Below are 17,748 nucleotides of genomic sequence, written 5' to 3'. Positions count from 1 at the left end.
TGAGGGCCAATTTCTTTAATATATGAAGAGCTTCTACAAATCAATAAGAAAGATGAACAACTCAATAGAATGAGGAGGCAAAGGAGAGGAACAGAGTTCAAGGAGAAGGAAACACAAATGGCTCTTAAGTATATGAACGGACACCCAACCTCATTAATTATAAAAGAAAATTTAAGCCACATTGTGACTTTTTCTCACCTATTAGATCAACTTCGTTGTTTGAGAATTGTGGAGAAACGGGCATTCATACATGGCTGATGGGATTGTACCTTTGGACCTTTACAGAGGACAATTAGAAAATATCTGTGAAACATGCACGCATATTCTCTTTGACTCAGCAATCCTGCTTCTAGGAATTTATCACCCAGAATTACTTGCATTGTGCAAAATGATGAATTCCAAGTTTATTCACTGTAATTATGTAATGGCAAAGATCAGAACCATCTTTATGTCAAACAGCATAGGCCAAGGCTATTAAATTACGTCTATCCTTAGTGGTGTCTGGTCCAGAAGAAAGTTGAAGAGATGGGACTAGAGTTCCACGAAGGCACAAATGTAGATGCATATTCAATAGTCAAAGGTCGAAGCAAAGGTCGAAGTGAGATAGAATCAGTTCATCTTATAACAGGGTGGTTCTAGACATTGTTCCTCACGGCAAGGACAAAATTTGATTCAACTCTGTATGCCCAGGATCAAACACTGTTAAGAATTTGTTAAAACAATGTATATACAGGAAAAAGCTGGAGAAATCAGAGAGGGTGAACCCGGGAATGGTGAAGAAGAGAGAGAAAGGAAGCCAAGATGATGTGACGATAGGGAGACAGAGAGGGAGTCTTAGACTGCACAGGATACAGCACAAGACCAGGAAATTCATGGGCCGAAACGACAGTACTGACTTCTGAATCAATCCTGGACCTGCTCTTCCATTGGATCTCTTGTGCTGTAGGAAAAGAAACCCTCAGTTTTCCCATCGGAAATAGAGGGGGTTGTATTTCATACATGAGGTCCGGGGTCCAGACGCGCAGCGCGGACACCCAGACTCCCTGCGCCCTTTCCGCGTCGGTCGCCTAGGAGATGAGCGGCATTTCCGGCAGCGGATTCCGGTCTTGGGAGGACCCGCCCCTTCCCCGCAGGCGGGCGCTGATTGGCCCGTTTGAAATGCGCCAGGCGCGAGCTCACCTGGGCTCGCAGCCGTGCGGCGGGGCTTGACGGAGCAAAGCGTCTCAGCCGTAGCTTCCAGTTTCGTGCGGCTCGTTTCTGCGACCCGCTGTCCTCGCCAGCCCTTCCAGCGAGCTTGGCGTCCCGCGCGCGCGTCTAGGCATCACGGAGCCTGCTGCCATGAAGCCAGCGTGAGTACGGGGCCGCGAAACCCCGGCCATGCCGCGCCTCTGGGGCTGGCGTCTCTTCGCGCCGCCGCCCGCCGCGGGCCGCGCAGTCTGCACCGAGCCCCGCGCTGCCCGGGCGGAGCCCCCAAAGTGGGAACCCCCACGTGGATTGCTCTGGGGGAGCCGTAGAGCCGAGACCCAGCTGGCTCGCACCTCAACCCCCGGAGCCGGGCGTCCGCAGTCTCGCGGCCCGGAGACGTCGGCCCCAAGTCGGGGGAGGGGATAAGGTTTGTGCCGCCACCTCGGTTCCCGTTAGCTGGGTTGCCTTCCACCTGGCTCGGGGCCGCCTCCTCCAACTCTCTAAGTCCTCCTTTTCCCTCCTGGCCACCAGCGCTGTACTCTCAGGCTGCATTTTGCCCAGTTAGTGCGCGGTCGTGTCGTGAGTGGAGCCGAGTGTTGCGCTCTGGTGTTTGGATTGACCAGGTGGTCTCACGCCCTGGAAGTCCTGAGCATTGTGTGCTTTTCACTGCCCAGCTCGGTGGCCCAGAGGCCGAGACCATCCCGTCGTATAGGCGGGTTACTTTTGCCCCGTTCTTTGGCCGAAGATGTATCCGCCCACATTCCCCATTAAGGTGGTATTTTCTGCGCAGTGCATTTCCTTGACTGCTACTGCGTAGAGAAATAATTGGGCAAAGAAGAGGGTTGACTTTGTAATTATTGTGTAGCTACTCATTTTCAAAAGACAATTTGTGTTCTTAGCAGACCAAAGTCAATATCTTTCTTTTTTAAGTGTTGAGTTTAAGTAAACCTACCATAATATTTTGGACTTAAAACACTAATTTGCTTCTGTTTCATCTGGGAAAATGTTGAGAAAATATTTTATAGAAAATAGTCTATAGTCCAAGCCAATAATTTCACTTACTTTTAGTGTTAAATGTTAATCCACCGTATAGATACGTCGGGGATGGGAGAGCATGCTAGAGAAATGGTGGAATAAATCATAATATCTTTTTCTATTGTCTCTACTGATTAAAAACAAAATTCAACTGAATAAATTTTAAAAATCTTACAGCCTTTATTAAACAATTCATGAATCAGGCAGCATCCCGTTTAACAATTAGAAAGATCTGAGGAGCGGTACAAAATGGGAGACTTTTATAGGGAGAAAGGGGCAGAAACAAGCAAAGGGCAGATTGTTCCAGGCAAGGGCACCTTTCTTTGGCTGACCACAGGGAACTATGAGGTGAATTACCTCATTAGTGCTGACCAGGAAATTCTATACAGACTGGCTGAGATTACGTTCCTGGGAGAGACTAAACTTGCAATTAGGTTAGGTATTAAGTCTTAGTTTGGTGATGTGGGCTTAGTACAGCTGATTCCGTTTTGGGCCCATTGTCCCCCCCGCCCCTTTTTCACACTAAAGAGCAAGAAATTGCAGCTTGGGGACCACATTTTGCTTGGGGACAAAGGATGATAAGTTTTGAGAATTTGAATTTGAGTTGTTCTTTGAAAATGGAGACATAAATGTTGATGAAAAAATGGATTCCTCTATCTGCATTTTTTATGATTTATTAAAGTTAATCACTTGCCATTCTGCCTTGGTAATGGCTGTTGGTGCAGTGTGTGCTTATGCACGTATACAAATGTCTTTCAAGCTAAGTATGGTCAATTATCTATAGATTTTCAAATTTATAGTGCCTAATGGTTGCTTAAGAAAATATCCACACTATTTTAAATATAAAGTAGGTATATTTAGTACCAAAAATGTCTCCTGAACCAAATTTTACTTTTGGATTATGCATGCCACAAACACTTATCTACTAATGCAAGCTATTAGTATTGAAGTGAAATATTGTTTTGTTTTGTTTGTTTGTTTTTTAATCTATGACCAGGAGGACTAAGACACCCAGGAAACCTGTAGTGAAAAAAGGATCCCAAACAAGTCTTAAAGACCCAGTTGGGGTAAGGTCTCCCTGTGAATTTATGTGTGTATATTCTTTCTTCATATTTTGTCTTATGTGTATCCTTGGAAGGGATGGAGAGGTAGAAGTGGAGTCAAAGAACATTTAGTTAAAAAGACTGTACTAAATTGCTTAAGGCTGGTTCCAGCTTTGAAATTTTGTTTCTGTGTAGGACTGGTCCAGTAAAATGAAGTAATGGAGTTTTTGGTTGTCGACAACATTTCCTATAACTAGTTATAATTTGAAAAGTTAGATAATGAAAAATCTGTCCCAGAGAATTCTTCGTACTCTCTGAGATGGGGGTTCACTTTCTGCTTTGATGAGCATCCTCTCCCATCTTTAGGACTGTTATACACTGACTGATGGCACACTTCATGAGGAAAGCCCCAAATTCCATGCTTTTGGGGACCAAGTTTCATTAAAGCTTTGGTGTAGAACAGTTTAGTTCAGTCTAATGACTGACTATACATAATTGCATGTACTTCACTAATTTCAGGCTTGGGAACTTTTAAAAGCAAATGGCAAACACAAGAAGGTTGGTTTGCATTGGGATATTTTAAATCTTCCCTTCATTGGAGTATGTCTTTTGGTCTGAGTTGAGGGTACCAGATGCTTTGCACATGCAGCTGACCAGTTTTCCTCAACCCTATCACTGATTAAGAAAACTACATTACAGCTCTTGTACCTACTTGTTTGTATATTAAGTGTTAAGCTGGCAAATTTTAACTGACATCCAATTCTAAAGAATTCTAATAGATTTTCAAATAATTCTCATTGTGTGATATCTTACGGATTTTTAGAGATTTTTATATTAGTAGTAGTATAACTTAAATTTGTGCTGATACAATAGTGATGAGAAGCTGTGGATTTGGTGCTTTTGTTATCAAAATTTGTTTTAATTTTATGCGCATTTAAAATCTCTCATATCATCTCTAAAATCTGTATTTGATGGTCTTGGGTAACAGGTTTTAGTTTTCATAGCTCTAAGTTTATATTGATTTCTTAAGAGACTAAATATTTATTGAATGAATGAATGGGAAGTTTAAATGGTAAGTCAGGTAAAAAGTCAACCTCTGTTCTTTAAGTATGTTCCTGTATTTTCAGGTATACTGTAGGGTGCGCCCACTGAGCTTTCCTGATCACGAGTGTTGCATAGAAGTGATCAATAATACAACTGTTCAGCTTCATACTCCTGAGGGTTACAGACTCAACCGAAATGGAGACTATAAGGAGGTACTTCCTATTGGAACCAAGCTGTTTTTACTTGATCTTTCCTGAGTGGCTTTTCCATTTTTAAATTTAACAAAATTCATGTGTTTCCACGTTTTCGAAAGACTTATTTCTTTACTATAACCATTATACCAAAAGTATTTTTAATTCCTGTAATATTTAGACACACCTTTAGTATACTGGGGTTAGAAGATTGCTTTTAGAGGATAATTTCTTGAACTGGGTATTTATTGCTTCTTAGAGCATACGTTAGAGTTTAATATGGAAAGATATATGATCGTGCTAGGAAGTTCATATATATACACACATATATATGCACAAACACACGCACAAAATTTCATGTGTAGAGATAAAATAGCATTTAGTAGACATTATATACTTGTATCTACTTCTTATAAAGTGTTTTTATTTTTAGTAAAATGTTGAATAAAGTGAGTTCAGTTCAGTTCAACAAGTGTGCTAAGCTGGAGGGTGGAAGGAGATTTTTTAAAATGTGTGAGACACAGTCCTTGGCCTTATGGAGCTTATAGCTTAGTTGGCACAGATGGTAAACAAATAATCTTCATAGAGATAAGACAGAAAGGTGGTTGAGCTATAAGAACTATGGGAATGCAGAAGAAAGGATTAATTCAGGCTGCATTATCTACATTCAAGCTGCCATTTACTCCTTTGTACACTTAAGTGAAATTGCTCATCAAAAGCCAATCAGTGGCCTCTTTGCTGCTAAATTTGATGGACACCTTTTCGTCCTCATTATAATCTTTTTCTCAGGAACACCCTCCTTTCTGAAACACTCTCCTGTCCCCCTCCAACTTTCCATGTTCTGTCTCTCCTTGGTCACTCTTTGTGCGTTCCTCCTTTTCCGACCTCTAAATACCAGATTGGGCTATACCTGGCCTCTATTTTCTATTTATACTTTTCCCTGGCTTTAAATGTTGATTACCAGGTAATAATTCTGAAATATTTATCTCCAGCCTAAACCTTTTCTCTAGCTCTAAACTTGAACATCCACTACTTGGATGTCACATAGGCATCTCAAATTTTACAAGTCTAAAAGAACTGTCAATATTTTTTCCCTCTAAATCACTTCCTCCCCTATCTTCTTACTAAATGGTGCCACTGTCTGTCTATTTACTCAAGCCAGAAACCTTGTTCCTACCTTTCTCTGGTGTCCCTCATATCCCATTCATCAGTAGGTCCTACTACTTCTATTATAGTGTATTTCTTGAAATTGTCTTTTCTATTTCCACTGTGATCACCCTCGTCTGAGCCCTGTTATTAATCATGGAGACCAGTGTTTCTCAAACTCTAGTGAAGGAACAGCTTTTTTCAGTGCACTGTGACTGATACTTTTGTGCAGCTTTGCTGCATGGAACTATCCATGTCAACTAGACAACACAGAACAGGTTTATAGTCTGTTTAGTGAGATAAGCCTATTGATCACATTCTGAGATGTTGCAGCCATGTCATGGCTACAAAAGTTTCTGAACATTTACTCTTAATTTCTGCAGTTACCTCCTCCTAAATTGGAAACCAACAGTTCTCAGAAGGGCACTGGTTTGCTGACCTTACTCTGAATAGCATTGGCAAGGCTGTGCTGAAGCCTCACTGAACTGTCTGCTTCCACTGCAGATCTTCTCTAACCTGTTTCCTACAGAGCAGCCAGAGTGATCTTTAAAGTCAGATCTCACCATTTTCCTGTTTAAAATCTTGCAAGGAATAAAGTTTTTAAATAGGCACAATCCTGCTTAATCTGCCTCCTGTCCATCTGGCCACCCCATCTCTTAGTACTACTCATCCAATCCTGGATTCCTTAGATAAACCAGAATTCTGCCTCGGGGCTGTTCCCTTGGCTTGGACTTCTTTTCCCTTGGTTCTTAGCATGGATAGCTCCTCATCCTTATGTTTCAGCTTAAATATCACCTCCTCAGAGAGTGTGTCCAGACTACCCCATCAGAAGTAGCACCTCTCCCCACCTGATCTGTACTGTGTGAACTTCATTGATAGCGCTTACACCATCTATAGATTTATTTACTTGTTTGTTGTCTCTATTCCCTGGTATAATGTAAGCTTCACGGGATATGCATCTTCTCTGTCCTGTTTGCCAAACACTAAATAAATATGGATTAAGCATGAATTAATGGTCCAGAAAGGCTTCACGGAGAAGTAGGCCTCTGAGGATGTAAAATAGTTGAAATCTGACTTACTGAATTTTACTTATTAGACTCAATTTCCAGTATGTGTAAATAGTACAAGAAGGTTTGGTGGAGATGAAAAGTTCTTCCGCTCTTGACAGAAGGCAACACTGAATAATGGAAAGAGCATTGGGCTGGAAATGGCTTTGACACTAATTAACTCCATGGGCTTGGGGCAAGTTCCTCCTTTGCCTCAATTTTCTTCACCTGGAAAGGAGAGGTTTGTTCCTGAGGACTTGGAGTTCATCTAACCTGCCAGCACTATCTTGTATGTATTCTTCCAGTTCTAAGATTCTTTGTTCTTTTTGTGAATTCTAGAGCTGTTTCACAGGATTGGAAAAAAAATTTTTTGCAAAGGTAAGAGTTAGCCTAGCTGAAATAGGTGTGCGATCTTTAATAAGTTATCAAATAAGCATAATAATTAGTACCTACCTCAGAGATTGTAATAGTGAAACGATTTGCCATGATGCTAAGGCAGTGCTTGGGACATGATCAGTGCTAAGTGTCAGCTGTTGTGTATTGATCTATACATTGGGGGGACAAAATTGCTAATTTTAAAAACATAAGGGTCACGATATCTGAGCAGGGAGAATTTAAGGTAAAGGGTGTAAAACAGAAAAAAGCCATTTGATAAAAGTTATAATCCATAATAAATTCTGAAGAATACTCATGTACTAGATAACTTAGCACTGATAGTCATGAAGCGAAAACAGCAAGAAATTCAGGAAACCTGAAGAAACAATTGCAATGTCTGCAGTCCAATAAAACTAGAAAATAAGAAAAATAAATAATAATAAAACTCCAGCCCCTGGACAATTAGGATATTTTAATTTACATCTCCAATCTAAGTTTTAAAATAGGAGTTTGGCAATATTTTTGGTAATATGGTTATTCTTTATTATAATCATGTTTTGAATGCAATTTGATGTTGAAGTTTGCTTTCTTAAAGGTCTAAATTTATTTAAAGTTTTATTTCATATAAGAACTCACATGAGTTTATATTTACAGTTTATTGCTGGTTTTAAAAAAACCAGTACATCAAAATACTTGGTTCTATGCTGCTATGCCATTTAAAATGACACCTTTATTTAAAACAAAATAGAAAGCAGTAAAATGAAGTAGTACTTGAGGATTTTCATAAGTCTATCAGTCATAATACCTTTTGATTTTGGTCATTTAATTAAAACAAAATCAGCCTTAGTTTATGAAGCATTAGTGAGCTTAAGATTTTTCTACATTCTCTTCAATAGTTATAACTAAATATTTAACAATTTATAATTGATAAGTAGGTACGTCATGACTGTTTTTAAGGGTTCCAAGTTTAAAGACCATTCATACTTTGCCTCTACATCTTAAGAGTTCATAAAGAAACATCTGAATAAGTTTAAACAGATGTGTTTCTAGCCTAGATATAGTGGAATCCATTTATGCTTTTTATTTTTCCTTCTCCACAGACTCAGTATTCATTTAAACAAGTATTTGGCACTCATACTACCCAGAAGGAGCTCTTCGATGTTGTGGCTAATCCCTTGGTAGATGACCTTATTCATGGCAAGAATGGTATGATTCTTGGAGCTTTGTTGGGTTTTTCTTTTTCTCCCCCTCTGATAACACTTTTTTGTTACTTAACACATTTGGTTTATATTCAGCTTTGAATTCAGATTTGTTGGGGTGGTGTTAAACCTGCTACTTTGAGCTGGTTAATTTTTAAGTATTTTTTAATACAGTGAAGAAATGTAACCCAGTGTGATTGCTTGCTCTGTTGTAGGTCTCCTTTTTACATATGGTGTGACGGGAAGTGGGAAAACTCACACCATGACTGGTTCTCCAGGGGAAGGAGGGCTACTTCCTCGTTGTTTGGGCATGATCTTTAACAGTATCGGGTCATTTCAAGCTAAACGATATGTAAGTGTAATTCTTTTGTGTTGTAACTGTCTCACTTGAGGACATGGCCAAGATACTTATGGATACAATAGTATTAAGGGAGAATGAATTGGCTACATTAACATTGGACACATTTTGAAGCTTTATATATATATTTAAATTGCATTTACTATGTTTCTTATTTCTTAAACATGTTTCTTACTATTTAAGTCAAATTCTCAAAATTATGGTCTGATTTTTGCCCCTACTTCAGGTTTTTAAGTGTAATGATAGGAATAGCATGGATATACAGTGTGAAGTTGATGCCTTATTAGAACGGCAGAAAAGAGAAGCCATGCCGCATCCAAAGACCCCTGCTATCAAGTAAGTGATTACATTTGTATGCAACGCAGGGCCTAAGGGAACCCTGTCCAGTGGTTTCCTCAGGCATAGGAAATGGTGAACAAGAAAAACATGAAGCTGAGAAGATGGTCTGACAGTTGACTTTAATGAGATCAAAGATGAGGAATGTTCCTAAGTTTATTTGCTCACATGTTTTTTTTGTTGCTGTTTTGTTTTGAGCACACTGCCTTTGAATTACTACTTAGAGAAGGTGCCTCTCTGGGTGGGAGAGAGTATAAAAGCCTGTGCTGTGTATCTGGGAGGACATGGGAATATTGTTGGCCAACTGTGAGTGTGAATAAAGTTATTTTGTGCATTTCTGATTGTAATGGCAGGTCATTTATGTTATATCTTTTAGTTTCCCTTTGGGATCATTTACTTTTGATATTAACTCAATATATAAGATCAGACTTTTTGGCTTTTTTTTCCCCCTTTTTCAGACGACAAGCAGACCCAGAGTTTGCAGATATGATAAATTTACAAGAATTTTGCAAAGCAGAAGAGGTTGATGAAGATAGTGTCTATGGTGTATTTGTCTCTTATATTGAAATATATAATAATTACATATATGATCTATTGGAAGAAGTTTCGTTTGATCCCATAAAGCCAAAGTAAGTAGTGAAGAGAGCCCCTTCTTAGCTGCTTAATCTCAGTAAGTCTTAGTTTCCTCAGCTGTAAGTGGCAAAGGCTTACTTTTGCTTTCAAAATGAAATATAACTTGTATATCATGCAGTTAGTGCTCAATGGGTCATTTTATTATTAACTAGATATGCAGGTATATTAGGGACCTACTGGGTTAAGACATCTAAGGAGGAGAAAGACCTGAATATTCATCTTAGACATTACTTTTGAAAACTCTTGGCCCTGGGCTATATTTTAAGAAGGACCTTAATTGTATAAGGCAGTGTCCCTATAGATGTGCCCTGGGGTTACCTTTCAAGAACCTGACAGTGTTGAGAATTTGTAGCCATTTCAGCTATCTGTGTCTTGGTGATCTGTATAGAATGGAGCCTAAAGTTGTCTGTACAACTGATACACACCTTCCCTCATTGATGAATATGAAGTGACATCTGTATTGTCATTCTGCCAGAGTTAAAAGACTACTCCTTAGATTTCCTTGGGTCTTGCCGAGAATGAAGACCAATTACAACCTGGTTCACAAATGATAAATCTGCATTCACGTCTAATGTTGATATCTTGTTCCTGAGTTGATGGTTTTATTCTTAAGCTAAATGCTTATCTTCAGTGCCCTCTTTAGTAGGACCTCTCAGGGGATAAATAATATGAAGACCTGTGTTTTATATTTAACTTTTGTGTGTATGTCTAATCCAACATTATTGGAGAAATAGCTGGATTTAAAAAAACCATTAGACTGAGAACAGGTTTCAGTATATCCACCTTTTTTTACGTTAAACTGTATAGACTACTTTTCCATTTGTTTCAAAGTCCCTGTTCTGTGTACCCATTTTCCTAAAGTTTTGTGATGTCCTTCATTGCTATCAGTTTCACGTCTTCACATGTGCCAAGTTTCTGTTTGGTTTGTTCTAAGTGAAATTATTTTCAAAGGAGACTATTGATTTTATTTAGTTAAACAAAAAGGACTGACAAATGTGACTTATGTCGTGTAACCTTTCTGGTAACTCCTTGAATGAATTCACAGGGCACTTATTTAGCACTGAATTTAGATTTAATTTGTTAGGGAGGTGTATAACTGCTTTTTGAGCTGATTAACATTTAGTGTTTTTTCCAATACAATGAAGAAATACTGCAAGTGGAGAATTTTAAAGATAGGACTCATTGTGACTGTCACATAGTGTGGACTGAACATGTTGCTCTTGATATAGCTGCTGTAGAAACAGTAACTTGTAACTTATACCTTATTCTTTTGGTAGGTGGAACAGTTGCAGCACGCCCATGAGGAACACAGACTTTGTGTATGTGATGGTGTTGGCTCTTTTATTAAGGAGAAGGGTGCAGTTATACTAGTGTTTGGCATCTGTGGCATGTTTGCATGTAGGTGGTTTTTCATTGGCATTGGGCTGGCTACTACATATGAGCCCCTCCTTGCTTCCTGAAAAATCTGCCATTGAGTGATGGTGGCTGGTAAATGTTTCTACCCCCACTTTTCACAAGACTTAGGCCAAACTGGCAGCATCCTTTCCCACCCTTATTTTGCCATACAGACTAAAACTTGACCAGCTACTTTAGAAGGATTGCCACTCCTGGTATATACCAAACTTGTTCTGAATTTTTTTTCTTACATTAAGGTCAGAACCAGCTCTGTCTGTTGCTCTTTTAAAATTAGGACAATGCTATACTTTGATGCTTAACCTATGCATATGATGTTGCTATAATACTACTTTGATTTCTGTTTAATAAGTGTTTCATGTGCTTTGTTAGAACAAATTAGAGCAAAACTTTTAAAGCAAAATAGGTTCTTGTTATCCTGTTAATGTAACTAATCTTGACTGTATATCCTTATAGTTATAGTTATCTGTTTAATATTTTTCTGGGGTCTTGCTTAGGCTTATTTCCATTATAAGAATAGGTGTCATTGTTGCCTTGCATTTTAGTCCCAGTCTTAAGTTGAGATATTAGTAACTCTTAATTTAGGAAACTAATGTTTTTCTTTTTCTTTCTCATAGACCTCCGCAATCTAAATTGCTTCGTGAAGATAAGAACCATAACATGTATGTTGCAGGATGTACAGAAGTAGAAGTAAAATCTGTTGAGGAGGCTTTTGAAGTTTTCTGGAGAGGTTAGAGTTAAAATTAGATAACTATAAAATGATAAATATATTTGACAGCAGTACTTTTTGGCTTAGTAAAAAGCATGTATACTGAAATGGCTGGGTTCAGGTTTGATCGATGATTTTTCTGTCATCATAGGCCAGAAAAAGAGACGTATTGCTAACACACATTTGAATCGTGAGTCTAGCCGTTCTCATAGCGTGTTCAACATTAAATTAGTTCAAGCTCCACTGGATGCAGATGGGGATAATGTCTTACAGGTAAAGTTGTAGTGTGTGGAATTTTTCTTGTTCTAACTAAATCCTTAATTTTTGGAATTTGATAAGGGAGGTTTCATTATAATGGAAATTGCTCTAGAATTAATATATATATAAATGATGACTTTAATTGTTCCATCAGATAGTTTTGGGAAATTGGCTGTTGAATCTTAAAGCCTGGAATTTTCCTGTGAAGGATTTACAAATCTTTATAATTCTCTTTAATAGAAGAAATAAGAAAAATGTGTGATTCATTGTTTTATTTCCAAAGACTCATATGTGGAAATTCAGTTAATGGTTTTAAAATGTCAGCAATTAACTTTCCAGGGAAGGTACACTTCAGGAGATGGCCAATTATAAGTTGTCCTCCTCTTGGCTGATAGGCCAATAGGGCCTCCTAACTACTGATTACTATTTACTGCTGGGCCTGTCATGCTATAGGGCTTAACATCAATTAGAGCATTTGCACCTAATATAAATCATTTAATAATGTTAAGCTATTAAAGTGTAATTCTATTCAAAATATATTATGAAATTGTGGTATCATCAGGTTTCCAGGTGGCAGAAGGAGATGGTACAGCATAATACTAAAGACCACCAGAGATCAAATTCTGATTCCTATTAATTTACTAGCTATCTTACCTAACTGTAATAAACACCTCATAATGTCGAGAGGATTAAAGGTGGTAGTACATATCAAGTTTACTCCAGTGTTTGGTTTACAGGCAGCACTCAATAAATGTTAGCCAGAAAATGCTTGTAAGTCAAGCTTCCACATACACTTGATTTCTTTTGAATCACATTTACTATCACAGTATCAGTTATGTACCACTTGACTTTCATTTCTCATAAAAATTATTAGTGTATTATTAAATTATTAGATAAAATTATTAAATATCTGATTATAGAAAAATTTAGGATAGCCTTGTTCTAGACTCACTATTTAGCAGATATTCATTGAGCCTCCTGCTGAGTGCTAGCCAGTGTGCAAGGTGCCAGAGATAAAGTTGTTAGAAGGCAGAGTTCCTGCTCTTATGGAGCTAACTATAACATAGAAGACCAGACAATGGACAAGTGATCATTAGTGTTGTGAGTATATTTATCACATGCTTTTAGCAAACTCTTCCCCAAAACTTTATATATAGCCTTTACCCCTTCTGGTACATTTTCATATTATGCAAATATATTCATAATATAATTTGTTGATCTGAATATATTTAAAGGACAATGTAAATCAGTATAGCTCATGTTATGTTGTTGGCATTATGATCTTCCCTTCAGGAAAAAGAACAAATCACTATAAGCCAATTGTCCTTGGTAGATCTTGCTGGAAGTGAAAGAACTAACCGGACAAAAGCAGAAGGGAACAGATTACGTGAAGCTGGTGAGTGAAGCATAGTACTTACTTATTGCTACAACTTTCAAAACTGCAGTGTCAGTTTATCAGTCTTATTGATAGGAGGTTTACACATAATTATGTTCAATTTCATAACTCAGAGGCTTGGTTTAGTGGTCAGTGCTGTTTCTTTAGTTATGCTGATTTGGTATCTTACAATGCACTGATTAAGAACATGGAAAAATTACTAAAATATGTTATATTCATATTGAAAGAGTCTGTTATATCTATTGCTGGTACTGTTAGTACTGGGTCCTTAAAGTGAAGTTATTAACAGTCCAGCATCCAGAGTAAAAATCAGCTTCCAAAGATGGGAAAACTCTTTGAACACAAATCCAATTGAAAGGAAATCTGTTTCTTTTTTTTAATCTTTATATAGCCATTGAAGTTATGTTTTATGTTAACATTTATGTAGTACCTACTGTGTGTCAGGAATTGAACACAGATATAAAGGATGGAGCTTGCCCTAGAGAGCCCAGTGTAGTACAAGAGATAGGCAGATAACTAGACGGTTGCTGTAGAGTATGTTGGAAATGATCACAGGTACTGTGAGAGTAGAGAGTAGAGCTGCCTCATCCAGTCTAGGGGTGAGGGAGCTTTGAGGGTGCGGTGTGGGGGAAGAATTCATGGAATTGACACTTAAATTGAGGAGTGAGCTCTTTGAAGAAGGATAGGACTAAAGGCATTATCCCTGACAGAGGAGGCAGCCACTTGTAATCAGACCAGTCCTGAAAGAACATGGCGAGGTCAGGAAGCTGCAGTGGAGGATATGGATGGTGAACTGTGATAACTGAGGCAGCAGAGCAAGGCAAGGTCACGAAAACCCATTTCTATCATATTAAGAAATCTGAATTTTATCTTGAGGGAATAATGGTGGCTACCAATTATTAAGAGAATAGTATATCATAGTATGTACTATGCATGGGCTTAATTTCTTGATTCTGACTTCGGGAGTGTATCAAACTCATTTTTCAGATGAGGAAATAGGTTGGGAGAAGTAATTTTCTTAAGGATGGAGCCTGGGTTCAAACCCAGGTTGGTTTGGACTCTCAAAACTACTGTTATACAGCCTCCTCTTAAAGTCATTGGAAAATTAGTCTTTTAGAAAGATCGTTTTCCCCGTGTAGAGAATTAACTTACCAGGGCAAATCTAGATATGAAAAGCAGTTAGGAGCCTTTTTGCAGTAATTCAGGTAAGTAATTGTGTGGTGACCTGGAGGCAAAGGTCAGACAAACTAAGCTAGTTAGGAAGTAGGTCCACCTGGATGTGGAGAGTAAAGAAGAGGAAGATCTTGATTGAGGAGAAGCAGTTTGAGGGGCAAGTGTAGGCAGTTAATGAGTTTGGGATATGTTCAAATTATTCAAGTGGCAGTGCTAGTAACTGCATGCAGAGGTTTTGGAAGGAGAGAGCTTTGACTTGAGGTTTATAGGTTTAGGTTTTGCCAATTGAGAAATGTTTGACGCAATGGGGGAGATAAGAGTATTCATACAGAACAGATAGGAACAAGAGGAAGAACAACAAATCTTTGAGATGATTAATTTAAAATCCTGGGAAGGAGAGAGAAGGTGGTAGCTAGGTGACTTGACAGATTATGAAATGACTAAAAGATACACATACAATGTTATTTATGTATGTGTATGCAGTAATGCCCCCTTATCTGTGGGTTCACTTCCATAGTTTCAGTTACCTGAGTCAACTGCCATCCAAATATATTAAATGGGAAAGTCCAGAAATAAAAATTCATAACCTATAAATTTTGGACCATTCTGAGTAACATTATGAAATCTTGCACTGTCCTACTCGGTTATCAGATTGACTATGCTAAGTGCTTGTGTTCAAGAACCCTTATTTTACTTGTGAAAGTGCTTGTGTTCAAGAACCTTTATTTTACTTAATGATGCCACTACATTCACATAACTTTTTACAGTATTTTGATTATTGTTGTTAATCTTTTACTGTGCCTAATACTATCTGTGGTATGGTTTGGGGGGGCTACTGTATAAAAAGATAGGGAATCCAGGTCACAAGAAGGATTAACCTTGATGGGAAAAGAGGTAGATCTGCATTGGGAAGAAAGTAGAAACCTGAAGGTTCTGATGCTTAAGGGATAGAAAACAGAAAGGACTGTTGTTGTTAATAAGGGTGAGAAACAGGTGTGACTAAAGTTAGGGAGTGAGAACTAGAAGAAAAGGAGATTGTGGTTGAGACATGTGACAGCTTCGGGTTTCCAGAGGCGCAGTTCAGGGTTTGGGCATGGTTGTGTAGCTACAGTGGTAAGGAGATAAAGTGTGACTGGAGTTGAGGTCCAGGCCCATTTACATTATGTTAGAGTGATCCTCACAATACTGAAATGACCCAGGAGCTGGCATATAGGAGGAACATTTGAAGGTAGCAGCGAGGAATTAGGCAAATGCTGGCCTCCCTCTGTTCCCCATCCTTATAAAATGTCAGGCTTTAGAAAACAAGCAACTTTTACTCAAAAAGGCTCCAGGAATGCAGGGGAAGCACTGCCCTTATGGGAAAATAAGGGTGAAGTTACAGAGCTTTCTGCCACGGGTGCAGGGTGACACCTGAGGACACTTCTCAGAATAATATTTCTGAATGGATGACATAAAATATATAGGATTACAATTAGATTTTTTTTTTTGCCTACATTCATAATTAAAAGACTTGCTAAATTTCAGAGGTCAGTAAAAATAAAGATGTAATTTCTCTCCCATATAAGAATGCAGATTCCCTAAAATGTACCCATGGGCAACACGGACCCCAGGTTAAAAACTCCTGGCCATTAGGAAGAGGGGTGAATGGATCGTTCTGTGAGACGTATGAGGACTTAGGGAAGTCTACTAACAGAGCACAGTGGAAGAAGAAAAGACATTGGGAGTTGGGGTCAAGAAAGAGAAATCATGAATCGCGGAATCGTATGGGGATACAGATGAGCCATGTGTTTTGAGAGGTGGACAAGGATAAAGGATAAAAGCATAGTGGAGTTAGCTGACCTTAGTCAAGAATTTGACACAAAACAAATTCTTACGTACTTTTGGGAGTTTATGCAGGTGAGATCTGTGTTATTGGACCCTTGTTTTATCTGTCAGACTCACCTTGGTTCAGAAATCGAAACAAGAGTGGTCAGAAATAAAAAGTATGCCACCCAAGAAATCTTCAGCTGTAAGGAGGATAGTTAGCTGGATCCTAAGACACTTGACTGTCAGAAACAAGAGCCCCTTTGGGTGCCAGGGAGTCTACAGTGTGAGTAGTAGAACCAACTATAGCCTGAAATTGTCATGCTTTTGATCTAATATTTTAATGAGAGGATATTAAACACCTCCATTTAATATTTTCTTTCAAAGAATTTAAGGTCTGGAAGAAACTATGGGTCATGAAGTGTAATGTTGCATTCAGTGGCAAGTCCTTTTGATAGAATCTCTGAATGAGATTTAACCTCTCTTGAAACGCTGCTGTTAAAATACTCCCAAAATACTGCTGGATCATGAACAGATAGCTCTTTAAACTGAGCCACTAAAATCTGTTTGTAATTTCCAACTAATACTTCTATGAAAGGGATTTTATAAGCAAACAGACCATACTCTAGCTACTCTATTGTTTTCAAATAATAGCTACTCTATTGTCATCTGTGTATATTTTCCTGTCAGGTAACATTAACCAGTCACTAATGACACTAAGAACATGTATGGAAGTCCTGAGAGAGAACCAAATGTATGGAACTAACAAGGTAAACAACAGCCTTTCATCATTTGTATAGTTTTGTTTGTGTGTTTTTACCTTATATGTTTATCTTTATGTGGATTTGAATGTATTTATAGATGGTTCCATATCGCGATTCAAAGTTAACTCATCTATTTAAGAACTACTTTGATGGAGAAGGAAAAGTACGCATGATTGTGTGTGTGAATCCAAAGGCCGAAGATTATGAAGAAAGCTTGGTAATTTTAACGTATTTATCCTATACGGTCTGAGTTTCTGCAGAGAAAACTATTTGGGTGTGAAGAATGACATTTTGAACATTTTTAAAAAATTGATAGAGAACCATCAGTTACAGAAATGAACTGATGACCAATTTGTTTTAGTAATTTCTTAAGAAAGGCTTGGATACGTTTATTAGTAAAAATTTTTTAATAAAACAACTCTGTTTTGTATCTTAGCAAGTCATGAGATTTGCGGAAGTGACCCAAGAAGTTGAAGTAGCAAGACCTGTAGACAAGGCAATATGTGGTTTAACGCCTGGACGGCGATTCAGGAATCATGCTCGGGCAGGTCCAGTTGGTATGATTTGGTGTTGGGTCATTTGCCCACTAATTAGTTTGTGTGTCTCTCCCTTCAATCTCTTTCATATAAGTGAACTGTTTA

General features: G+C 38.3%; 1 protein-coding gene across 8 annotated transcripts in view; it reads left to right on the top strand.

Moving 5' to 3' along the window:
- Window positions 1–1,194: 1,194 nt before the first annotated feature.
- The window catches only part of KIF23 (kinesin family member 23), a 26,468-nt gene continuing 9,914 nt past the window's right edge, over window positions 1,195–17,748 (top strand). For 3 of the 8 annotated variants that reach the window (XM_015595975.2, XM_025038895.1, XM_015595973.2), the window contains exons 1-15: window positions 1,196–1,349; window positions 3,218–3,287; window positions 4,391–4,519; window positions 7,030–7,068; window positions 8,166–8,271; window positions 8,480–8,616; window positions 8,849–8,958; window positions 9,417–9,587; window positions 10,869–10,910; window positions 11,622–11,734; window positions 11,865–11,986; window positions 13,265–13,367; window positions 17,034–17,113; window positions 17,205–17,324; window positions 17,544–17,664. In XM_015595975.2, coding sequence (XP_015451461.1) covers window positions 1,339–1,349; window positions 3,218–3,287; window positions 4,391–4,519; window positions 7,030–7,068; window positions 8,166–8,271; window positions 8,480–8,616; window positions 8,849–8,958; window positions 9,417–9,587; window positions 10,869–10,910; window positions 11,622–11,734; window positions 11,865–11,986; window positions 13,265–13,367; window positions 17,034–17,113; window positions 17,205–17,324; window positions 17,544–17,664 — 1,474 coding nt within the window. In that variant the 5' untranslated portion in view covers window positions 1,196–1,338. Of the gene's footprint in view, window positions 1,350–3,217; window positions 3,288–4,390; window positions 4,520–4,560; window positions 6,980–7,029; window positions 7,069–8,165; window positions 8,272–8,479; window positions 8,617–8,848; window positions 8,959–9,416; window positions 9,588–10,868; window positions 10,911–11,621; window positions 11,735–11,864; window positions 11,987–13,264; window positions 13,368–17,033; window positions 17,114–17,204; window positions 17,325–17,543; window positions 17,665–17,748 lie in introns of those variants that run through there. The other 5 variants (XM_025038897.1, XM_025038894.1, XM_006920211.3 and 2 more) reach the window with 3 other exon arrangements.

Source organism: Pteropus alecto, unplaced genomic scaffold, assembly GCF_000325575.1.
Source record: "Pteropus alecto unplaced genomic scaffold, ASM32557v1 scaffold86, whole genome shotgun sequence".
NCBI lineage: Eukaryota > Metazoa > Chordata > Mammalia > Chiroptera > Pteropodidae > Pteropus > Pteropus alecto.
This window is presented reverse-complemented; position numbering and strand designations above follow the sequence as displayed.